The sequence below is a fragment of the Acartia tonsa genome, chromosome 13 (assembly GCF_053477335.1).
Source record: "Acartia tonsa isolate MP-2025a chromosome 13, ASM5347733v1, whole genome shotgun sequence".
Taxonomy (NCBI): Eukaryota; Metazoa; Arthropoda; class Copepoda; order Calanoida; family Acartiidae; genus Acartia; species Acartia tonsa.
In genome coordinates, this window is record NC_137272.1 from 4,414,309 (window position 1) to 4,441,515 (window position 27,207).

General features: G+C 31.2%; 1 protein-coding gene and 1 long non-coding RNA gene across 11 annotated transcripts in view; one reads left to right on the forward strand and one right to left on the reverse strand.

Annotated features, from left to right (window-relative positions):
• Window positions 1–27,207, forward strand: part of LOC145335110 (disks large 1 tumor suppressor protein-like) — a 66,717-nt gene that overhangs the window by 2,016 nt on the left and 37,494 nt on the right. For all 10 annotated transcript variants that reach the window (XR_013885155.1, XR_013885154.1, XM_080180831.1 and 7 more), the window contains exon 2: window positions 2,470–2,525. Coding sequence is in view for 8 of the 10 variants with exons in the window: in XM_080180831.1 (XP_080036957.1) it covers window positions 2,503–2,525 (23 nt within the window). In the remaining 2 variants the exon portion in view is untranslated. The remainder of the gene's footprint in view (window positions 1–2,469; window positions 2,526–27,207) is intronic.
• On the reverse strand, window positions 3,627–4,343 carry LOC145335114 (uncharacterized). The gene is made up of 4 exons (XR_013885156.1): window positions 4,257–4,343; window positions 4,022–4,075; window positions 3,775–3,832; window positions 3,627–3,691 (listed from the first exon to the last, which is right to left on the reverse strand). It is a non-coding gene; the product is annotated as an uncharacterized LOC145335114 (long non-coding RNA).

Here is a 27,207-nt window from a genome sequence, read left to right on the forward strand (position 1 = left end):
CTTATATAATAGCAACAGGATCTCTGTTTGTCTGTTTAGCTATACCAAAGTATCTTCCTAACCGCTGAACCTATATGGTTTCCTTACCAGGTCCAGCGTAGCTTCTCACAGGTTCTAAGAAGGATTTTTATCTGATTTGAGTGGGGATAAAACCACCACCATCCCAAGATAAATCGCCCCAGAAAAAAATGCTCTCCAAAATTTTTTTTTTTTAAACTTAGGTTTCGGGGGGATTGTTCTCCCTCACCTCAAGTACCCTTAGAGGCCTCTATGGGCATAGCCGATAGTTACTATCCTATATTATTAGAAATCTTTTTGGAATAAGACAATAGACGATCAAGGGGGGGGGGGAAGTTTTGACACATTTGCGTAAACAGGGAGCATAGGCTTTATCTTTGGACTGAGAGGATAGGTTATTAGGGATAAAATCATTCTTATATGATGAATTTTCCCAAGTTTTAAGATTTTTTGGATAGGCCTCCAGGTTCCGGAGCTCCAGGCCTCCAGGTCCTCTCTGTACAGGTAAAAATGAAAAAAAAAGTTTTTTTTTTAAGAGTTAGAAGTCAACTTATGAAACAAAATTTGCATTTTTTTCTTTAAATATGTGAATAACATTCAAAAATATGCATATTTTGTTTCATAGGTTGACTTCTAACTCTTAAAAAAAAAAATTATTTTTTTAATTTTTACCTGTACAGAGAGGACCTGGAGGCCTGGAGCTCCGGAACCTGGAGGCCTATCCAAAAAATTTTAAAACTTGGGAAAATTCATCATATAAGAATGATTTTATCCCTAATAACCTATCCTCTCAGTCCAAAGATAAAGCCTATGCTCCCTGTTTACGCAAATGTGTCAAAACTTCCCCCCCCCCCCTTGATACATGTTCCCGAAGATGATAAGCAAAACTACCCATTCTGTTTAAAATTATTGGTTGAAAAGTTTGAACACTTCTAATTTGTAACCAACCAATCAAAATTTTTAAAAGTACCTCACCATGATAAAGTTTGTAAGATATCGTGATTAGGATTTTAGGTAGTGGGAGGTTACTTTATTCGAGTTCTTATTTCTTTAAAATTACATAAAAATCTTAAATTATTCTTGCCTTTTAGAATAACTAGCTATTGATAAAATTCCAATTTTATTTAAAGTACGAACTAACCGCAATTAATTAAGTATTCTATTTTCTAAGTGATGTAATAACTGTTATAACTAGAAATAATGGAATAGGTAAATACAAAATTTAAAACTTTTCTCATAATTAAAAAGTAAGTAGGTAGGTATACGTTTGTTCATTTTTCTTTTGGGTAAAATTTAATATTATTTAAAACTATTTAGCTAGATCATATAGGTGATGATTTTGTCTTCGTGAAAATTACAGTTATTGAAAAGTACTACCTAGGTATTTAAAAATGAACAATAATATTTTGAATTAAAATGTGATCAATTTGAGGTTATTTTTTCTGTTTTTCCTCTATCCTATTTTGTGTGTTTTAATCAACTATTTACCAAAAGTAAATGTTGTAGGTAAAAATACTCCACTTAACAATATTTTGATACCCTAGATCATCTTTGAAATAAGACATAAAAGAAATTAAAATTGAACAACACAGTTAGGAAATGTAACATATTTAACAACAAGACCAGGGAAAAAGGATATTGGCCCTGTAAATGAATACTGTCTTTAACTTTATTTTCAATATTAACTAGGGATGACAATCCGAATCCGCAATCCGCCCTAATTTGCACCGCACTCCGAGGATTAATCCGCTTTTTTGTGGCAAATTTTTGTAAGAATCTGACTCCGACCTAAGAATTCGGCAGATTGTCATCACTAATATTAACATTTCATTACGAATTTTCCATCTTCATACTGCTATTTTAGGATTTGTTGATTTAATTATGTGGAATCATATTTTTCTCCTGTTGCTATATCCATGTCTGTTCCTGTTGGAAGCTAAATACATTTATTTTTAGATCTTTTCTCTAATTTAATTCCTAAAAAGAATATTAATTTTCTGTAGAAAATTGTAATGGAAACAACGTCAAACGTATTCTATTATTAAGATTCAACTAAGGACATTTGTGTTTCGTGATAATAATCAATATTTTTATAAATGTATCTATTTAGGTAGTTAGTTCTATTGTTGTTTGATATTGTTTTAGCCACTTTCCTATCTTTTAAAGTAGTAAGGTTTTTAGTTTGAAGCTTAAGATCTCAGAAATCGTTGCTCCTATTGTGTTGTAGTTTTCAGGGAAGCTTTATAATTACCTATTATGGGATGGTGTTAGGCTATTTTCTTAACCTACCTCATTCTCCCCTAGATTCTAGGGGCGAAGTAATGATAATATGGTAAGTGTTTTTAATACATGATAATCACAATTTACCCTACTATTAGCTGAATCTTAATCATTTTAGAAAAAAATCATTGTTGATAGATTTTAAAATTGATTTGTATTTTTGAATATCAGAGTACTTTACAGTCCGGTGCAGCTAAACGAAGGATGGCAGACAGACTTTTTACAAGGTAACAATTTTATATATTCTAGCGACTATGCCCCAAGAGTCTTGTAGGTTTACTTGAGAGGGGGGGATTTTTTTCTTGGGAAGATTTCTCTTCGAAGGGTAGTGTTACCCTACCACAAAATAAGTATTAACCTTCCCAGGACCCATTACAAGCTACATTGTAAAGGATAACGATAGCGGTTCAGTGGTAAGGCGGTCCTCAGACAGACAGTTATCCTCTTACTTTTATATAAGGATAAAGATAGATAGATAATGAAGATAGATGGATTAATATTTCTGAATCTTAAATAGATAGACATACATACATCATTTACTTGTCTTGTACTTTGTAGATAAATCTGATTTTCAAATTTATACCTAATACCTAGCCTATTTAGTCTTTCATCACGTTGAACTGATTAAATATTTGATAGTTACTGAGGTATGAATTTTATAGTATGGTCTAATGCTAGTATATCTAGAAAATTTATATGCCCATTAAAAGCATCATATTTAATGATATGCCTAGGTACCTAACTTACATAAAGGCACAACCAAATCGGCCCAGAATCGTTTTCAATTCTATAAAAATGACTTTAATTTGTGTCATTGATAACTTATATTAAAAAAAGTTTATTATTAAAGCACATATCGGCGCTGCCCCAGTCTGATGGCGGTTATACTGGGATTCTTTACAGGTCAGCGTACCTGGGGAGCCTCATATGATGACTTGAAGAACTTAATTCTTATGGACATTTTCATTCTTCTGAAGTATTAATTATCCATAAGCGGTTAATTTCCTGAATAAAGTATCTAATTAACTATGGAAAGATAAAATCTTGCAAATAAATATTTTATACTTTAACAGTTATAAATCTATCTCAACCATAACATTTATAAATTAGTAACTACTGCTGCTTCATAACGAAATATATTTCAAAGAAAAAAATCTTCATTATCAATCGCATCTCTTAGTGAAGTGAATCAAGCAAATTTAGCTTGGTCAGTTTAGGTACTCATTGCTTAGTTATAATATTTCAGAGTTTATAGTTTAACAAACGACATATATACAAGGAATAACTTTGCCCATACTACAGATTTCATAATTAAATAACATAAAAACTTACTAAAGAGTGGCTATATGAGGCTTTTTGATGCTATTTGCTTTGATCGTTGCTGTTGAATGTGCTGAAACAAATAAAATTTCGTTACATGAGTTGCTAATTGAAATTCTCAATTTAAAATAAAATATTTCAAATAAATTTGTGTACCTCTGTTGGATTTTGATTACAGTTACAATTGGCGATGGATTGAACAGTAAGATACAATCTACAAATAATTCATTATTATATACAATATAATTATCCTTTAAGTGATAAAATTGAATTTGAAATGAAATTTGTTTGATCAGGACTTTTAACTTTTCAATTTCTTTTTTTTTTTTTTTTATATAAATACTTGATTGCTATGGTATTTCTGGAATAGTTGTTCTTTTTTGTTTGCTAAATAACAATTTACCTTAGTTTATTTTTGGATGCAAACTTAGTAGGTGCTCAATTGGCAGTTTACATTCTAAACAATAACAAACTATATATATACTATCATGGATTTTTATTTTTTATCAAAATTTTGGAACTGCATGGATTTATCGTTAACAAATATTTCGACACTAGTAATCTCAGATAGTTAGGTCTTTTGTTTCTTTAGGCAATTTTTGATACAACAAATGATGAAGAACAAAATAAGGGTTTACCTAGAGTTTACTTCCACAAAGCCTTCTCCTTGATTTGGCGGTCGCCTCGGAGTAGGTGGTTTTAACTCTTTTAATTGGTTTTATTCTGCAAGAAAGTATAATTTTTGAGTATTTGATTTGATTTTGTTTGAATTTGGCAAAAATGAAATAAAGGGGGAGGTCATTTTCTAGTAAATTCCGTAAAGGTGTGTAAAGGTGTGTGTGTTATAAGGCCTAAAAATAGTAGTAGAACGATAAGGTGCTCCCTATTGTTTTATTCAATAGGGAATACAAATATATAGAGCACCTTATCGTTCTACTACTATTTTTAGGCCTTATAACACACACACCTTTACGGAATTTACTAGAAAATGACCTCCCCCTTTAAAGAAAAGTAAATAAACTATTGCATCACATTGAGTTAATAAAAAGGGCGAGGTAGATGGGCATGGTTGTCCGCTTGGCTGCTGTGTCTCAGGTTTGCCCCTAAATTAAACAGGTTTTACAATATCTTATTTCAGAGATATTTTGCTACAAAACCCCTTCTAATTTAATTTGAGAAACATTTATTAAATTAAATGGGAGAAGAAAAGATTGTGTAAGGTTAAATAAGTTAATCACTAAAAAATATATGTCTAAATTCTAATATAGAAAAGCTTCGCTACTAAATAGAAGAATAAATTAAGAAGAGAGAAAATCAACTTAATTCTAATTAACTTGGTACATAGCATCCTTTATCCTACCTACTTAGTATTTAATACAGATTATAGGTATAAGTTTTATCGAAAATAAATGCCTAAAAGTTAAACTATCTCAAATATTGTTGATAAAAGATGTACCTTAAAACCTACTTATTTTAATGCATTATTTTGAAAGAAACTATTATTTCTTAGTTTAAGAAATATTAAATACTTGCGGCTACGCTTTTAATATCCCCTGTAGGCACTTGAAAGAAGGGAGGGGAGAGTCGACCCCCAACTACTTTGCCCTATAAGAAGCTTTTTTTCGAAGAATAGCGAGATCGTTCACTACAGACAGACACACACACACAGAGACATCCTGTTACTTTTATATAAGAATAGTTTATCAAAATACTTTTCTGTATTCCTTAACTAAGGAAAAATTAGATTATCCTGTGTATAATTCTGTTTATATCCAGGACCTGAATCTTCTATTTACCTCGCATATAGGGATGGGTTTTTTTATGTCTGATTTGGACAATTTTTTAAATGTCGTAAGACTGCTCTTTAAGACCTGATAGCTTTTTCTAAAAAATTTCCAATGGCCATGAAAAAAAATATTTTTTGAAGCTGAAGATCTCAGAAAATGCTGGTCATATTTGGTTTTACTTTATACAAGGAAATTTTATAAATGTCTTGAGGGTAGTTTCAAGCTATTTCTATAGGCTAGGGGCGAAGCTACTACCTAGTTAATATTAAGAAACTTTCCATTTTTATGTTTATATGGGAAGATAGTTGACCTAACACTTATTCCTGAGGTGGATTCTTAAAAAAATTAGAATCGTTAGGTAAATCGGCGAGGGTCGCAAAATGATAACATTTTATTATGTACAAGTTTATCTATTAATTAAAAGAAAATTTTTTTTGTAGATTTTTTATACCTATGGTTTTCGAGGATTTTTTACAAAAACAATTTTGGTGTTCTGGTGACCCTCGCTGATTTAGAGATATTTTTTTTTAAGAATCCAACTCTGAGATTTATAGAGAAATATATACAATTTCACTTATATAATATAATAGAAATAGAAGAGTAGAAGAATATTCTGAACCCTTTTTTCGTCAAATCTAAGAGAGAACATTCCTAGCAGACAAAAGTATTGTTTACTTTCGACTCAAGCTGATGTGGATTCTTAAAAAATGATAGACTCGCTATTCGATAGTGAGGCAAAATTATTTTTGTGAAAAATCATCCAAAAGCACATTAAAAATCTACAAAAATTAAACAAAATCATATGTTAATAACCCTCTTAAGATTTTATTTTATTTTTGTAAATTTTTTTATTCGATTTTGGAGGATTTTTCACAAAAATAATTTTGCCTCACCAGCGAGTTGCCAGCCTAACTTTTTTTTTAAGAATCCAACTTTGTTTCAAGCTTTCAAATTGTAAACGAAATTTTTGGGCAATTAATTCTGATTCCGCAAAGCTTTCTACTAAGAAAATATACTGTTAACAGCTGACTTTTATGTATGTATGAAATGAAAAAAAACATGCCTTCGTAGGAAAATGTGTACATAATTTCAACCAATGAGATCCAATGTAAATTCCGATGCGATTCTCCTATTGGCTCAATCAGACATTCCCTCTCTTTCTTAGTACCTTTATTTATAATATAAATACTTTTACTCATACTACGTCAAATACTAGTAAAATAAATGTTTGTCTGTTTCATAGGGTACATTTATGTAATCAGTCTTGTGTCATATGTTGGTTTATTTGAATATTATTAAGTAGTATTTCAGTTGATATGAATTTTGGTAAAACAAAATATCCTTAAAATAACTCACAAGTACCGATATAATAATGGTAACTTTTAAATTTTTAAGATTATATTACGTTTCTATCAATTAAATGTAACTTCCTTTATGATATTATTTAAAATTGACATACCCTACCTCTTCCCTCATTTCTTTTAGGTTAGTCGAAGTAAAGTTAAGGAGTTAAGCATATCCAAAAATGCTAAGACTGAAAGATTATAGCCTCCTATAGGGTCTAGGAAACTAAGTAAATATTGATTAAGATAGAAATAAGAGAAAGGAGGGGGGGGGGGGGGGGAGCACCTTCTATCAACTTGTATTATACTAGCAGTTACGACCCTAGTATCTAGGGGCTCTGTATCCAAAAGAGTGGCTAGAATAATAGCTTTAAACCGTCCCTAGATTTAAATATGAAAATGAAACAGCCTAAAACCAAGACAGGACCTATGTTAAGCGTACCTAACACAGAAAATTGAAACGGTCCATTGTCTATTGATATTTTAAGCTTATGACAAAAATCCTTACTACTTTATATAATAGGATAGGATTTTTACTCCAAAATTGTGATAGAACATATCTCAATAATCCTTTGAAATATTTTGACAAATCCCTGAAAATAATTCTCTATAATTGGAAAATTCTTTAGTTTTCTTGAGAGGAATTTTTATTGAGGGTTGAGCTATGTTTTAACAAGGACAATAATAACCAATAGTAGCGAAGCTGTTTGAAGTTAAAAAAAGGAGAAAAAAGCAAGGGCAAAAAGTATGAGAAAAAAGACATATTTTTAATCCTAAATACCCTTGACATTTTAGCGGACAGTCAATAAATATATTATCTAAATTTTGAAACATTTATTTGTTATTTAATCCTGAAGCATTTCCAGGGATAGTTTTGTTAAAACCTCTCTCGTGAATAGGAAACTACTGTGTCCGTCTGTCTGTCCATCATTCCCTGAAGATTCTTGGAAGTTAATCTGATCAAACGGAGGGAGATTTGAGTCATTGGACTGAAAATTGTACTAGTACCTAAAGTTTTACGACCCCATTATCTTATCCGTTGGCTAAAAAACTTTGATTTACTTTTATTGAAAGGGATAGTTTCATGAAGTGCATTTAAAAAAAAATAGTGAACTGTAAGTTTTTTCTATTTTAAATAACGTAGTAGTGCATAATATAAAGTTATTGATTAAAATTAAAAGATTTGACCAGGGATTTTCCTTAATAAATGAGTTTTTCATTTTTATTTTCAACTTCTTTGCATGTTATATATAAAAAAACTTTTTTGTCATAAATACAACTTTAGATAGCATTTACTAGTTAATAGAACTTCAAACTTTTTATACAACAAAATACACATAACAACAAAGAAAGATCAATAAAATATTTAGTACATTACTTAGAGTAGTGATCTTTTAATATGTCTTAGTAGAATATATCAGGCATTGGATAGATATGATTGTGATAAAGAATTTAACATTGACCTGACCGAACTTTTTTTGACAATATCTAAAAAAGTTAGTGATTTGCAACATAAATTACATGAGAATGGTCTTTATATATATATATATATATATATATATATATATACATATATATATGTTGTATGGTTAGTTGGTATTTCCGCGTGAGATAATGTGTATATTGTTAGTAAACCGGACGGTTTTCTTTATTTTTTTTAAAAAAGAATCTCTAGAAAACCTGTCCTATAATGAACCGGACGTTATTTTTTATGTTTTTTAAGTAACTTGTCCCAAGGGGAACCCCTGTTCAATTTTTTATAACTCTTGTGAAATATGTGAAAAAAGATTCTCTCATATTGGTTTTTTGGCTATACATATTTGGAAAAAAATAGACCATTCTCATGTAATTTATGTGGCAAATCACTTTAACTTTTTTAGATATTGTCAAATAAGAAAAGTTTGGTCTGGTCAATGTTAAAAATTCTTTAACATATAATCATATCTATCCAATGCCTAATATATTCTACTAAGACATATAAAAGTTCACTACTCTAAGTACCTTAACTCTTTAAATACACTTCGTAGAACTATCCCTTTGATTGGTTGAACAAAGAAGATAATTAGCTTTTGCAATATTCCGTAAAATTGTGAGCAAGCTTCCAATCATATACGCTTTTAAGTCCAGCTGTTCTTAATGTTGACCAAACGCATAGTATAATTAAATGCATATTTAAAAAAAAAACATTTTGACCTAATAAGCGCATTTGACTGGAATTTTACTCACAACTTTACGCAATTTTGCGAAAGCTACTATTCCATTTTTTATCTCTATTGTCTAAGATCCCTCGTTCAAACCACTCTTATCAAACCCGTTTGTCTGTCTGTCCGTCCTTCATTTTCTGAAGATTACTCGAGCTAATCTGTTAAAACCAAGGGACTGAGGGGACATTTTGTTTATTTCCTTGGGGATGTACATTAATTTATCTCCATTGCATCCCGGGTTCATATCACTCTCATGAAACCCAAATGTCCGTCTGTCTGTATGTTCGTCTATCCCTGAAGATTACTGAAGTTAATCTCTTCAAACCAAGGGAGGGAGGGGACATTTTGTTTATTTCCTTGGGGTTGTACGTTAATTTATCTCCATTGCATCCCGGGTTCATATCATTCTCATGAAACCCAAATGTCCGTCTGTCTGTATGTCCGTCCATCCGTGAAGATTACTAAAGTTAATCTGTTCCAACCTTCTGGTGGTATGAATAGGAAACCTCTCAATTTAATGTAATCATCAATAGACTTAATTACATTTTTATTTCAATATTAACATTTTTTTTATGTAGCGTAGCTATTCTATAATGCCACTCTATAATCCACGTTTTCTGTCCGTCAGTATGTCCATAACTCTTTTGTGGAAATTTGATTTTCTCAGTTGTTATTTAAGATAGTTAGCTTAAATGGGTTTTGAAGATTCTATGTACAAATGAGCATTCAGTATGTAATTTACTTGGTCCGTTGGTCTATCGGTCATGCTTCAAAACACAAATACTTATTTCTTTAAAGGTTTCATTTATTACATATTATTTCTTTGTGTATTTGTTCTATAACTTACTTTAGCTGTTTGTCCATCCATAATTTTTTTTGTGCTTTGTTACTTTTTGATGTTGTCATCCTTTCGTAGTGTAGCAATTTTATATTTTAAAGGCTATGGAAACTTAGGAGAATTAATTTGTCTTCAGCATGCTTACGACCAGTACTATTTTTAATGGTATGTGTTAGTTTTATCTTATTTGATTAAAAGCAATGCAAATAATTGAATAAGAACAAGGATGACAACATCCAAAATTAGTGACAGACCAAGAAAACTAAATAATGAATGCTTAAAACAATTCAGCCGTCTATCTAAAATAAAAAGCCGAGAAATTCTCATTTTCCCCTCACCGGTTCATACAGACGGACAGGCTGAAAGGGATAGTTCTATGAAGTGTATTTAAAGAGTTAAGGTACTTAGAGTAGTGAACTTTTATATGTCTTAGTAGAATATATTAGGCATTGGATAGATATGATTATATGTTAAAGAATTTTTAACATTGACCAGACCAAACTTTTTTTATTTGACGATATCGAAAAAAGTTAAAGTGATTTGCCACATAAATTACATGAGAATGGTCTATTTTTTTCCAAATATGTATAGCCAAAACACCAATATCAGAGAATCTTTTTCCACATATTTCACAAGAGTTATAAAAAAATTGAACAGGGGTTCCCCTTGGGACAAGTTACTTAAAAAACATAAAAAATAACGTCCGGTTCATTATAGGACAGGTTTTCTATAGATTCTTTTTAAAAAAATAAAGAAAACCGTCCGGTTTACTAACAATATACACATTATCTCACGCGGAAATACCAACTAACCATACAACATATATATATATAAAAAGACCATTCTCATGTAATTTATGTTGCAAATCACTAACTCTTTTAGATATTGTCAAATAAAAAAAGTTTGGTCAGGTCAATGTTAAATTCTTTATCAAAATCATATCTATCCAATGCCTAATATATTCTACTAAGACATATAAAAAGATCACTACTCTAAGTACCATACTAAATATTTTATTGGTCATTCTTTGTTGTTATGTGTATTTTGTTGAATAAAAAGTTTGAAGTTCTATTAACTAGTAAATGCTATCTAAAGTTGTATTTATGAGAAAAAAGGTTTTGCCATATATAACATGCAACGAAGGTGAAAATAAAAATGAAAAACTCATTTTTTAAGGAAAATCCCTGGTCAAATCTTTTAATTTTAATCAATAACTTTATATTATGCACTACTACGTTATTTAAAATAGAAAAAACTTACAGTTCACTATTTTTTTTTCAAATGCACTTCGTGAAACTATCCCTTTTAGATTTTACAGTAGCTTCGCTACTTTTAAGCTAACTAAGTAAAACTACTACACAAATGAAAGTAAACAAATTAAAAGTATTCATTATTCTAAAATACTGTATCCAAATATGAAAGTTTTTCTAATGATGTATATAGATGCCTTTTTTGTTGTAACATATTATATAGAGCAAATAATGATAAATAGTTTCTATAATATGCTAGTATATAATTCTGATTATTATATATGGTAATATATATTAATACTAGCGGCTCCGCCCCTAGAGGCCTCTAGGGGGACTTGAGGAGAGAGTCGAATTTAATAATTAAATTTCTTATTTTGGAATTTAAAAGAAAAAGTAAAAAAAATTTGGGGGGGGAGCGAAAAATTTTTTTTTTAGTTATAAACCTTCCCGAGACCTATGAGAAGCTACCCTGTTAAGGAGAACCCGATCGGTTCAGCGGTTAGCGAGATCCTTCGTTACATACAAACAGACAAACACACACAAACACACACACACACACAAACACACAGACAGACATCGTTCTACTTTTCATTATAGATATAATTGTAACATATTACATAGTATTGATTATGAACCTTATTTCATAGATATAAGGAATGCAATTTAATTAAGTTTGTCAGAAAACTGGTGCTTTACCACAAAGTGCATATCTGCCTCCCCACCCTTACGTTTAAGATAAATAGAAAATGGGGGGGGGGGGGGATAGTGTTACCTTTCTATAAAAAAAAACCTTCAAGAGGTACCATAACTCCGTGCACCTATATCTGCTGTGCCCCAACCCTGCGGGGCCACTAAGTATCCAATATAACCTAACCTTACCTAAAGTAATAAACAAACAAACGAGAAACTTATTTTGAATTTAGTTCAAACATAAGTAACTGGATGTTTGTCTGTATGTGTGCGTGTGTGTTTAGTAAAGATTTTGCTTACCACTGAACTGATATGTGTTTCCTTTACAGTGAAGCTTCTCATAGGTCCAGTGAAGAATTTTAACTATTTTTTTTTGGTGGGGGGGGGGGGGACTTACTCGTCCCTGGATAAAGATAACCTCCACAATTTTACTCTTTCCTCTCATAATATTTGTAATTTTTAGATAATATTACACATTATGAAATAACTTGATACTAAAATATTTTCTAGTATTCATTCGAAACCGACTAATATCTGGTGGATTAGTACCGTTTCTTATCCATACGATAAAATTATGTCTAGTATCGTTTTATATCCAGTTTAACTACGATTATAAGAATGTATTATCATAAGATTCAAACATGTTTTTTTTAGCCCGTGCTTTCGGTATCTCGGGGGTTAAAAAACTGGTTTTAATCTTATAATTGTACATTTTATATCCGCGGAAAACTATTAATTGTACGCACCTGTATTTTGCAATTACAGCGGTATGCAACTTATGATAAAGTATAACTCAAATTTTCACATCTGACTTTCGCGCGCCTACATTTATTTTAATTAATAAATTAAGAACTAAAACTCCTGGATCTAAAGGGATAAGACAATGGCCGATAAATTTATGTATATCTCTTATAATGATACTACCCCTTTTGTAGATTACAATTAGTGGTTGAAACGTTTGGACACTCCACTTTGATGAAACCAACCAATCCAAGTCAAGTAAAAGTCCCCAAAGTTGTTGAGACAACGAATAAGAAAAAGTTATAATAAAACTTTGGGGACTAGTGTAATAAACATCCTAATGTTCCCTTTCCTCCATGACTAAATCTGGTCTAAACAGAAAAAATACAAATGTTTTGATAAAATGTAATTTTTTAGTGTTTTTTTGTGAGCCTAAAAAATTAGTGATAAATATGAGATAAACCCCCCTCACCACATATCAGCTTACTACGTGATAAGAAATAATGAATTCCATATGTGTGTGAGAGTGTGTGTGTGTGTGTGTGTGTGTGTGTGTGTTTGTGTGTGTGTGTGTGTGTGTGTGTGTGTGTGTGAGGGCCATAAAAGTAATGTACATACTAATATTAGAGTGCCAAAGTGCTAAAAGCGTCCACTAGAATAATATTCTCCTTAGAAGCGCATCTTTAAAGAAATTATACGGCCAAATATTGTTAATACCTGTAGACTGATTATGTTACAATTTACAGGGAAGCTTCACATATAAAACAAGAGGGTTTTAGGCTATTTTCTTAAATACTACCATAAAAATCAGCAGTCGTTCCTGAAGGAAAATATATAAATTAAAAAGAAGGGGGTTTAATTTTTTTCTAATCATCGGAGACCTAACCTAACCTGACCTAAGGAAAAAAAATTAAAACTACTCAACAACCCCCATATTTTCAATTCATTTAAGAAGAAGGGGCAAGGGACTAGTACTCAATAGCCAATTTAATAGAAACCGCCACTAATTGTTACCCCCTTTCAATAAATCCTAACTACGCCTATAAACTAAATAATGTATAACATTATATATTACAAAATGCAAACATGATTTTTATACAAGAATATAAGAGATGCATGATTTACATATTATTTTGTAAATTAATAATTTTTTTTAAAGCGAAGCTTTTCTATGATTAAAGTCGGCTCATCAGTACGTGAAACCGTCCGTTCGTCCGGCTCTTTCGTTAGTTTAAACATGTTATAAGTGACCATCGATTTCTAACTTTGCATGCTGATTCCTATAACAATTTTGTACGATGTAAGAAGAGTAGCAACTCTATAATCGTAATTAGAAAGTCCTTCGTCTATTTAAAATATTCAAACTTTTTTGGTATGTTATAATTATCCTATTTATTTGATTTTTTTTGGAAAACATAAGAATTAATCTTTACTGAATCTAAGCTAATAATCATCAAAAGCATATGGATTTTGGATTTACTCTCATTTCGAGGAATCTGAAAAAAATATTACAAAAAAATCTACGAAGCCATATAACTTTTATCCTGAGAATTTTTTTTATCATATTGCCCACGCCGGCATAAATCACAAGCTAGCTATACAAGGTTCAACAGTTCAAAAGTAGCGCAGCGTAAATAAGTTAATTTATTGAACAGTGGAAGTAAATACGCGAAGATTGAATGGGTTGTTTATTACACTAGTCCCCAAAGATTTATAATAATGTTTTCTCTTTCTTTAGCCTAACAACTTTAAGGACTTCAGAGAATTTTTATTGGTTGTTTCATTAAGTTGAGTGTTGAGAAGTTTCAACCACTAATTTATATCCCTTGAAGGGGTAATTTTATGTATCATCAATCGCACCACTTATATGAATTCTTTTGATATTTCTTAGATAATCCATAAGATAGTTTGGTTGCAAAACTGCCTGATATAATGTACTTTTTAAACATTGCTACGCTTTCAAATTAAACTAAGGCGGACAAAATTAGCAATAGAATAGCTTTACTTCTCTGTATATAAAAAGCAAGGTCGACACATTTTTTCTCTTTTGACAAGTCTGATAATATTATCTACATTCATATTATAATATTATATTAGTGGCTGCGCCTGTATTGGCATTTCAAAGTATGGGGGAAGTGGTTTGTCACCCAACTATACAATTCTTCATCAAAATTAAAAAATTTTGGAGGGACAATTTATCTCGAGAGGGTAGATCTACCCATCCCTAAAATATATATAAAAAAAAATGTTTTGTTATAAAGAAAAAGTTAAAACTAAACTTTTGGGGGGTTTGGTTACTTCAGGGTTGATTTCTCTTGAAAGGTTGGATGTACAATTCTAAAATATATTTTTAATAATCTTTAAAAGGCTACTTGGTAAATGAGAGCCATATCTATCCAGCGATAAGCGAGATCTTTTGGTACAGACTGACAAACATCCATCCTAAAATCTTTGTATCCTATTACTAGTATAAAATATAGGAAAAAATATTTGAAAATATTTCCTTTAATTTTGAAAATGTCAATATATTGTTTTTTTTTCTTCTATATGACAAAAAATATCCCCCCGGGTAAAAATTGAAATTTAGAGGGGTTCTTCAATTTTTTAGTACAAGGTTATATTACACAGGAGTAATAAAATGACTAAAAGTCGGTTTGGATTGGGATGCGAAACCCTCATATGTAGCTTTTTATGATGTTAGGTTCGAATCTCGGCCAAAACAGCGTAGTAACTAGATATTGATAAGTGTACCCACTTCTGCTATGACATATACGCAACAAGAGTCATAATACGGGAATGCCTTCGCTTAAAACAGACGCAACTCATCACCATTCACAGTAATGGCTGTCTGGAATAGTTAGGACGCAAATGCCTTGGGTCCTGCTAGCTATTAAAAAGTATGCTATAAACATCATTTAAATAACAAAATTTCTGTATTTTATGGTTTAGAGACTTTAAGTATCAACACAAACATCCAAATACTTTGTTTATCTTCACTTAAGAGACTTTAAGTATATGATTCTTTAAAAATATAAAGAATAAAGTATAGCAGATAATATTGGTTTTATCCTGGTATGTCAAAACCATCAGAATAATCTGCCCACACCCCTTTCTAGAGGGATTCATTTATCGAAAGAAAAACATTTTGCCCCTGGCTTTTGTAATGAAAGTTTTTTTAACATTTTTTTTTGCTAAGATTCGTAGCTTATCTTTAAAATAATGTATTCTATCTAAATATGTAAGTTTTTATTGGCGGAGAATATTGCTGCAAAGTAGATTTTCTAGAGATTAAACATTCATTTATATAAAAAAAACAAGAAAAGCAGGTTTATAAATAGCGCAACAAAAGTTGGAAATATTTTAGAATTGATAAGAATCAACAATAATTAAAACCATTAATGGAAATGGATAATTAGCATTTTGAATTTTATGTATAGTATTTGTTTATTGTTCTTAACGTATTTTTAAAAGCGAAGCTTTTCTATAATTAGGGTCGGTCCGTACGTCCGTCCGTCCGTACGTCCGTCCGAGATAGATAGCTTTTATTCGTTAATTTAGGCATGTTAGAATTGTCCTATCGATTTCAAACTTTGCATGATGATTCCTGTAGTAGTTAGGTACGATTTAGAAAGCGTTGCAACTCTATAACCATTACCAGAATGTCCGTATGTCCATTTTAAACATGTTGATTTTTCTACTTTTTTAACAACAAATTTTTATGTGATCTAATTAGCTGTTTGATCTGATTTTTTTGTATATTGATTCCTAGGGCAACAAATAAGCGAAGCAACACTATAATCAAGTCCTAAAAATGTATGTATGTCCATAAACATTATCCTGTATCAAGCAGTTTTTCAAGAAAATTACTTACAATTTTGCTTCGACTCTTATACTTTTATATTCTGATTATTCAGTTTAGACACTGTACAAGTGTTAATGTCCGTTTGTCCTACCGTTTCAGTGCTTCGCTTTTATGGATGTTGTCATCCTTGTTTCTTTAAAGAAGTTCAAACAAGTAAATAAAAAATAACTGATATAAATATTGTTTTTTTTAAATATAAGCATGTTTTTTTCCGACCTTAACCCTATTCAATCTATGTGCTAAAGTTCCTGGACGTATGTATTTGCGTTCAGAAAGATCTTATAAACGGCTGTAGCAATTTTTACTTAGATATTTTAAAATCCTAGTATTGCTTTTGGCTAGATAGAGGGATAAAACAATAGCCGATAAATTGACGATACACAAAGTTACCCCATTTGTAGATTAAAATTAGTGGTTGAAACGTTTTAACACTCAATTTAATGACCCAACCAATCAAAATACATCAAAGTCCCCAAAGTTGTAGCCAACTAATAAGAAATATTATTACAAAACTTTGGAGACTAGAGTAAAAAACAGCCCATTGTCCTCTCTCTCTCTCTCTCTTTCTCTCTCTATCTCTCTGAGAGCAACTGCTCTAGCAGAAGACATTTGTAGAAAAACAAATACATATTTAAAAGTTCATTACAATAACATTGTAAGAATGCATTTGGAAAATCCAAGAAAAAGGGATGTAATATTCTATCCCAATAGTTTGGGTAGCAAACAGGGATCTAAAGGGATAAGACAATAGCCGATAAATTAATGTACATCCCCAATGATGTTACACAAACTTACCTCTTCTGTAGAATAAAATTAGTTGAAACTCAAAACACTCATCTAAATAAATTAACTAATAAAATTCATCAAAGTTATTAAGCCAACGAATAAGAAAACTTTGAGGACTAGTGTAATAAACACTGAAACAGCCCATTGTTTCTTTCTCTGTGTGGTAGGAAAGGATAATATGTAGAATTAGCTTTAAGATTGGAATTCAAAATTTAGGTATATCAAAGGCGTCCTAGTAACAATATACCCCAAATGAAGATTCCTTAAAATTAGGATATAATCTAAGAAGCATAGTAACTTAGTACCTAATTGTTAGAAGGTTTTTCTTTTTCCCTTATCCTAGAAAAAATAACAATACATTACAAGCAAAGGGTAACTAGGCCTGCCTTTTCTCAGGAGGGGGATAAATATACCAGAAAAAGGATAATTATGTCACATTTTGTAGATACTAGCGGCTACGCCCCTAATTGCACTTTGAGTGAGAGTTGGGAGTGTTTTCTTAGGATGATTCTTTTGGGAGGGCGGAGGTACCCTCCTTTAAATAGTTATAATCCTTTTCTGGACCTATAAGAAGCTTCATTGTAAAGGAGGTCCCTATTGGGCCGCACGGACATAAAGTGTAATATAGAACAGGACTGAAAAGTTTTTAAAATCCTTATTCACAGTCATGTGATGAAAACATTTTGTTTTGGCATATTTCAACATGGACATTTAGGCTTACTACATTTAGGAATTTAAAAAAAAAATAACTTCTCTGGGTTTTTGGCCTTTTAAAGAGCAATGCTACTCGACTATTAAGGGATTTCTCCTTAATAGGATCTTTACTTTGAATATCTCTAACTTTATTATTTGTTGTTGAATTAAAATAAACTTAAATTGATTAAGATTAAATAGGCCATCCTTTAATGAATAAGCGGTTTCCCTTAAAAAGGATAGAACACTAAACCCCCCTCAATTAAGGGGGGGGGGGTATTTTTTCGTGGTTTTGTTTTATTCTTTACGTCAGGTTAGGTTTGGTTTTATTTGATTTTGGTACAAGGTAGCCCCAGAGGGTTAGGGTCCTCCCGCACGGAATAGTCGAAAAGAAAAAACTACTCCCACCTTATTTTAAATTTTTTTCCCTTGCGGGGAGGGGGATATTTTGCTCGCTAGCCACTTTGAGGGAAAGAATCAATGATACTTAAATGTATTAAAACTATTTAATGTTTAATCAACTAATGTTGAAATTAAATCCACTCTTTATAATAACTAGAAAGATCCCCCCCGGTGTCATTTATAAATGGATAAGATGGGATAAGTTAAGAGGTATCAATGAAAGTGTTTTCATAAAACAACAAACCGAACAGCCCTTAAGATTCTTGAGACTTTAGGATTGTTAGGCTTTACAATTGCCACTCTCACTTCCAATGACTTAACAAATAATTAATAACTAGAGGCTAGGTCACAATAATATTTGTATAATTTTGATATAAAATTGCAATTAATGATTTTTTTCTTTATAGGTATGTAAAAGAAACTGAATATGATTTTGGTTGAATGTGTAGTTGGTTTCTTGATTAATGTTATAATACCTAGTTATTTAACGCATCGTATTATAAACAGCTTTCCGCGGATATAAAAATCTGTAATGTTTTTTAACCCCGAGATGTTTAAAGCACGAGCTTAAAAATGGTTTAATCTTATAATTGTACAATTTTATATCTGCGAAAAGTTGTTAATAATACGATGCTATACATAATTTTTCCGCATGGCTGAAAATCAGTTCAAATCCACCGGATATTTAACGGTTTTGAAGCCATACTGGAATATACATTTAGAAATAAAACTTATCATACATTTTAGCTAAAATTTCATTTTTTTAGCTTCTTTAAAGAAACACTGGATAAAGTAATTTGAAGTTGATAGATTTTGTTTTAATAGTAATTTCCGGTGTATATCACACCTTTATATGCTCCTCTTTTTCATGGACAAGGGGGGATAGGACATTTGAAGAGAAAACTATTTAACTCTTACTTTTGTGCCATTGAAAAATAGAAAGGATTTTTTTTGCGTTTTGTTACTCTTTACACAAGAAACTTTGGATATTGTTGGTTTCGTCTAATATTCACAGTAGCTTTTCTCCTTTTTCTAGCCAATTGGCTAACCTTGTGGGGCAACTATTAACATTTACCTAACCTATCATAAGCTACTGTAAAAAAAAGACGAAACGCCCCTTAAGAGGTGATATCACGAAACCGACAATACCCGAAACTTTTCTTTTGACTGACGGAAAAGGTTTGAGAAAAAAATCTTCGAGTGCTATATCTTGTCCCTGGTTCTTTTCGCTAGGATTACTCCAGAGGGATTTAACCGGGAGTTAAAGGAAATTGGATCTTTTAAAGTAGTGAGATGTCTGTCAGTCCGTTTTGGAAAAAAAGTATAATTATTACGATAAGTAGATTGATATAATTTGTCAGAATGGTTCAGAATTTTGACAAATTTTCAAGACCCTTAACTAATTTATTTGCCTTTACGCTATCTTTTTTTTTACAATGGAATGCAATTGACCAATCCGTAATTCAACATAGAAGTGTAGAAGTTATTGAGTGGACCGTAAATTACACTTGTACCCAAAGTTTTGGATCTACTGCAGTTCACGGTAAAATATTGCTGGTAAGCAATATTTCCAAAAATCTATGAATTTTAAAGGCTGCTAGCTGCCAAACGGCTTAACGTACAGATCATGGACGCACACTGTTTTAAGCGGCATAAGAAGGCCTACAAATAATCTGGAATAGCCATAAATCAATAATGCATAATTATCTCGCAGTGCAGAGAAATGCGCGAAAAAGAAATACTTACAGCGTTTTTTCTTCAGTGAAGCTTTCCCTGTGCATAATTGGATCTTGGCTATTCCAGATTATTTGTAGGCCTTCTTATGCCGCTTAAAATGGTGTGCGGGTATGATCTGTACGTTCAGCCGTTTGGCAGCTAGCAGCCTTTAAAATGCATAGATTTTTGGAAATATTGCTTACCAGCAATATTTTACCGTGAACTGCAGTAGATCCAAAGTTTTATCACCAAAAATTTGGGTACTATTATAATATTATTAAATTTTGATATGATATACAATCTATGATTATTTACAGAAGGGGTAATAAAGATTATCATCATTGTGTATTTATATGAATTTATCGTCTATTGTCTTATCCCTTAAGATCCCTGATTGGAAGGCGTACTCAGTGAAATGTGATGCTGCTCCATCATTTCCGTAAATGTATCTGATTATCATTAAGTCAGAGTTATAATTAATTGCTACAGCACAAACTTTCCCTTTCTTTCAGTCTTTTTGAATATACCTCAAATTTCTTTACTAATAGCTGCAAGAGTCTTCTTTTTCTTGGGGGAAGGGGATGTTTTTTTTCCAGGGGTGATTTCTTTTGGGAGGGTGAATGTACACTCGTCCCAATAGTTACAAACCTTCCCTTGACCTATAAGAATCTTCACCGTAAAGGAGAATCATATCGGTATAGAGGTTAGCGAGATCTAAAACTATGCACAAAGCCATCTTGTTACTTTTTTATAGGGATTGTTTCTAATTCGTAATAATTAATACTTAATTGATATGACAACATGCGGAGGTGATAGCATAGCAAATGTGATGGCACTGTCTTTAAAAGGTTTCCTCCTAACTTTATACACGGAGACTTTGTATATTTCTGCAATACTGCAAAAATATTTTAGTACATTTTAATAGGTGTAAATAATGCTTCGAAAAATAATCCTCCCGTCAAAGAGATATGAGATCTAAAATTGAGTTTTCATTAGGTTATACTCATGTTTCCCCTCCCGGACATTAGACTGTCTATTACCCCAGTCCCCATAGTTTTGTTATAATATTTTCTTATTCGTTCGCAACTTTGGGGACTTAAATTTTGATTGGATGGTTCATTAGGTTTAGTGTCCAAAAATTTCAAAGACTAATTGTAATCTACAGAAGGGTAATTTTGTGAAACATCATTGAGGATTTACATTAATTTATTGGCCATTGTCTTATCCCTTTAGATCCCTGTATGTTTCCTCGTTTCTTATTTCATAAGTGTTATTTAATTTTAAACAGTTTAAAGTTATTTTTTCTTCTCATAAATATTGCTTGGTTGATTTAATTTTTCTCGCTTTTCTTATACAATATACATACATATATAGCCTCGCTAATAGATATTATTTTCGTTGCTAATGCAAAGTATTCTACTTATCAAAAAAGCGACCATTTCTATAATTATTATCTTATAAATTTTCTTATTAATGGAAATTTCAAAAGGTATCAAGTATAAGTCAAAACGAAGAAAGCCCCCACCCCCTTTTAAAAATTTGTCCTCCATAAGAGTTAAAAGCTCTTGGATTTTGTTTCTTTTGAAATTTTTTAAGCTTCGCTTTTATGTATATTGCTTAGCTGGTAATGTATAATATTTTACATATAACAAGGATGACAACATCCATAAAAGCGAAGCCCTGAAACGGTAGGACAAACGGACATTAACACTTGTATAGTGTTAAAACTGAAAAATCAGTTTATAAATAAAGCAAAATTGTGAGTAAATTTGTTGAAAAACTTCTTGATACAGAATAATGTTTATGGACATACTTACATTTTTAGGACTTGATTATAGAGTTGCTTTGCTTATAATAGTGTACTTTGTTTTCCTAGGAATCAGTATATAAAAAATCAGAACAATCGGATAATTAGATCACATAAAAATTAGTTGTTAAAAATGTAAAAAATCAACATGTTTAAAATGGGCGTACGGACATTCTGGTTATGATTATAGAGTTGCTACGCTTTCCAATTCGTACCTAACTACTACAGGAATCACTATGCAAAATTTGAAATCGATAGGACAATTCTAACATGCCTAAATTAATGAAAAAAGCTATCCATCTTAGACGTACGGACGGACGGACCGACCCTAATTATAGAAAAGCTTCGCTTTTAAAAACTGTGACTATCTCACTATTTATTTGAAAATCTGGCCTGGGGAAAAAGATCCCCTTACACAATTGTGTTTGTAACAACGAACCTTTGTTTTTAAGGTTAAAAGCAAGAGAGGGTCAGTTTCATGGATCAAGGGATGGAATAGTGGCATATAAATCTTCGTGAAATTTTGCCTTGGCCAGCTGGTAGGTAAGGGGGTTCCCTTTTTTCCCTGGTCAAAATAAAAGCAAGGGAGAAGTCTTTATTTTCCAGGAATGGAAATTATATTTGGATTAAAACCGGCTTTGAGCCATATATCTTCCACATAGAAAAAAATAAAAATCATACAATTAATTCGTGTTTTGCTGGCTTTTATCTCATATTTTTTCATTTAAATTCTGTCTATAATACAATGTGATAAATTACTATTCGAATTTTAAGACTCTAATTGTACATTAACTACACTTCCAAGAGTCTTCATTTTCTTAAAAATTACGTAAAAATCCTTTTCTGTAAAAGGTAAAATATATTTAGTTTTAATGTCTAGTTTTACTTAAAGGAAATATCGAATAACACTAGTTGGAAAGAAAACCCTAAAGGGTAAAAATAATAGATATTATATTTAAGTCAGGGTGGTATGGGGCATTGGACTGTAAATTAAACTGGTACCCTACTTTTGTACTTTTGTTAGCTTTTAATTTTTGGGTACTTTTATTTTATCAAAGGTATTTATTTATCATAAATTGGGGGTGTACATTATTTTTTTGTCTATTATCCTATCACTGATTTAAGAAATTCATTACATTTTGTCTTGCAAATCCTTATGTCAAAGTAGGGGTAAGGAATTTTTTACCATTTTTTTCTATATTATAAATGTGATCAAATGATATTTATTTAAAGAAAGAAACAAATCAATTCATATTTAGATTTAGATTATTATGCACTTAGTATTAATATGAAATCCGCTAAAATTCAGCATTTCATTAACATAAAGTGGAATAAGAAAGTGAAGAAAAACATCTTTTCTCCTTTTTATCCAATAATATAGCATAAAACAAGTGTAGGACAAACACAAATTCTAGCCGTTTGTGAGATTTTAAGTAACAAAAATATACTTACATCCATCTACTTAAACATATTAAAATGCTCTGTTTAGACAAACTAAATTGTTTAACATGAAGTTTTAGTCTTACACTGTTTATTCAGACAACAAGAACACTATTTTACCTCTAAAGCGGAGCAATGTTAATCATAGACGTGCTAACTGCCCTTCATTTTACAGAAATGAAACCTTGTACCTTACCTTCAAGAGCAAGTATTTTTTTTGGGTGGGGGGCGAAACGAAGATGTTCCTTGTTCCTGAAAAGCAAAAAACAAAACATTACAGTTAGTGAGATCTTAGCAAACCGAAAGGAATAAATAGTAGATTTTTCTCCCCATCCTACTCTTAGAAAATTGGTTACTTAAAAAAACCAGACAAAAATACATTAATTTAAAGATTATCAATACTTTATGAATTTAAGATGTATCAATTTATTTCAACTTTATTTTCAAAGTCCATTAATAAAATTAGAATTTATTTTGCAAAATGTCAGGGACAGAAAAAGAATCCTCTATTTCTTCAGTGGACCGCTTCCCCTACTCCCCACGTTATTTTATCATATATTTTGTGGATAGCTCTCTTAAAGCCAGGGATCTCAATTGATAAGATAATTTCATATATACTCAATGTTGATAAATAAAAATACCCAAAGTTTTTGAACCAACGAATAAGATAATGTGGTTATAAAACTTTAGGGAATTACATAAACAAACCTCTTAAAGAAGCCATAAAGACAAATGCTGTTACATTAAAATTATCGGGGGGTGGTGGGGAGAAGTTATTGGATCATTTGCGAAATTTGTAATTTAGAATCATGGTAAAGCAGAGAGTTTACATAGTTTATATAAACATTATGTAAACAGTAAAACAGAGTCGCGTGTCCATAGGATATTCTGATGGGGGGGGGGGTGATTTTAAACACTCTATTTTACAAATAGTACAAAATGTCCCTTATATTAAGGGGGGGGGGGGGAAGTTCTGACACATTAGCGTAAACCTGGTATATAGGCTTTATCGTTGGACTGAGAAGATAGGTTATTAGGGATAAAATCATTCTTATATGATGAATTTCCCCCAGATTTAAGATTTTTTGGATAGGCCTCCAGGTTCCGGAGCTCCAGGCCTCCAGGTGGTCTCTCTACAGGTAAAAATGAAAAGAAAAAAAAATTTTAAGAGTTAGATGTCAGCTTATGAGACAAAATATGTATGTTTTTTCTTCAAATATGTGAATAACAATCAAAAAGAAGCATATTTTGTTTTATAAGTTAACCTCTAACTCTTCAAAAAAAATCTTATTTTTAATTTTTACCTGTACAGAGACCACCTGGAAACCTGGAGCTCCGGAACCTGGAGGCCTATCCAAAAAATCTTAAATCTGGGGGAAATTCATTATATAGGAATGATTTTATCCCTAATAACCTATCCTCTCAGTCCAAAGATAAAGCCTATACACCAGGTTTACGCAAATGTGTCAGAACTCCCCCCCCCCTTCAATTTTTTTTTATTATTTGGATTTAAAATGCAACTAAAATGGCGTTGGACTGTTTTGTTTATTTTACACTAGTCTTAAATGTTTAATAATAACGTTTTCTTATTCATTTGCTTAACAACTTTTGGGACTTCTATTGAATTTTGATTGTTTATTTCATTAAGTTTAGTGTCAAGGCGTTTCAACCACTGATTGTAAACTACAGAAGGGGCAATTCTATGTTTCATCATTAAGGATGCATCAAAGGAGAGGGGGGGGGGGTGTTTTAATGCAATCATCTCGTAATCAGTGAGGAAATGGCACTTAGAATTCGAATTTCGATCTGAAATTTTGCATGAGTAATCCTTGGTAGGTCTATTTTCCCTAAATCGAACAAAAAGTTGGAAAAGTAACGGCTGGCGGCTCAGCCGTTTTTTGCCTTTTTTTAAGGGTAAATCCATCATCAATTACGTAGGAATCAACTTTTTAAAACATATTTTTGGTTTAATTCATGTTAAATGATAGCAATAACCATTTTCAAAACTTCTAGTACCAGCAGCTAACGTCTAGAATCGTTTGATAGCGTTTTGGAGTGAAAAAGCGTATTCTGTGGAGATAGGTTTCGTGACTAATTTGCAATATAGATATCCAAAAAATAGAAAAACGGCTGAGCCGTTAGCCGTTACTTTTCCAACTTTTTAATCGATTTAGAAAAAAATATACCTACCAAGGATTACCCATGCAAAATTTCAGAATTCTAAGTGCCATTTGCTCACTGATTACGAGATGGTTGCATTAAAAATCCCCCCCTTATCGGCCATTGCCTTATTCCATTAGATGCCTGGATTTACATCCAATTTATATAAACAGTCGGATAAGATAAAAAAAGTATTTGTCATTCTGATTATTTATACAATTCATTAATAATAACATTTGCCTGTAAAAAGCTACATATATTTTAATCTTACAGCAATAGTCATTTTTTTGTAATTTTTATACAAAGATTATACACAGCCGCAAGTTATCAAAGAAAACACTTAAAGAATTGTCCTAACTTCTGTATTTTTTTTAATAGCTAGTTGGTGTTTTTAGTACCTAAGTAGTAGATGTAAAATGACCCATAGAATTTAGATATGCTATCGTTTTTTTTTGTAGACCTCTTATTTAATTTTTTTTTAAATTTGACACCTCACTTTTTTAATGCTGTTTAGAGAAAAAATACTTTGTTGAAGCCCGGTGTATCAAAACTTTGAAGTTTGTTTGCTCGTCACGAATGGGTTAAAACAAAATCACAAAAGTTAGGACACGTTCTTTATGAAATATGCCCGAATATTTTCTATACTAATATAAATTCATTGCTCTCAATTGAATTGAATTTTTGCTGCACTTCAATTTGTTTGTTCTTGTCAAAGTTAAACCAGGGATCTTAAGGGATAAGACAAAGGACGATAAATAGATATACATATACAGGGTGACCACTGTGTACTATATGTACTATATGTACTATATAGTCAAGTTTTTGGTACTATATGGTACTATATGACAAATTAGGTACTATATGTACTATATTAATTGAAATTTTGTTACTAAATGAAAATTTTAAAAATATTATTTGAAAAATTAATAAGTATGATAATATTGTTTGTAATATTACATTATACTTACAAAATAAAATTTGTAGAAATAGTATATGATATACATCCTCAATGATGATAAACAAAATTAAATTTTGAGCCAACGAATAATACAACGTGTTACAGTCCAATGGAAAGTCCAATTGGAAAAGACATTTCTATTGAGTTTAAGATTTTGGTCAATGTTGTTTAAATTGAATTTAAACTTCTTTCACAATTTTATGTTCTTTATTTTTCCTTCTTTTCTTTTAAAAAATTTTGTTGTATTTTTCTCCGCGACCGTTTCTGCCTGTTCGTCCTCTGTCTGTCCATCTAAAGCTTAAGATCTCGGTAACCGCTGAACCTATGGACTTTACTCTTCAGGAAATATACCTACTGGGGTCCTGTGGTGGTTTTAAGCTATTTTCTTGGGGGAATAGGGGATCTCATTGAACATACATTCATACTTAAAGATTCACCACATAAATCCGTAGAGATATACCTAGTAAAATTGCCTCTCTATATCTTTTTAAGTGTTAGTATTTCAATTTTTAGTTTCCGAGAAAATTATATTAGATAGATATATAATGTATTTAATATCATTTAAAATGCATGAACTTCAAAAAAAATACAATTTTCTATCTAAATATTTTCTGAGTACATATTCTTTCAGTGTTTAATGGATTTATAAAAAGGCACTATAAATGTTTTTCTCGTATTCATTCGAATCCGGTGGATAGGAACCGGTTCTCATCCACTCGAAAAAAAACTATGTCTAGCATCGTATTATATCCAGCTTTCTACGAATATAAAAACTGGTTTTAATCTCATAATTGTACATTCTAAATCCGCGGAAAGCTGTTTATTATAAGATGCGAGAAATAACTAGGTATTAAAAGTGAAGCTTTTCTATAATTAGGGTCGGTCCGTCAGTTATCTCTTTTCGTTACTTAA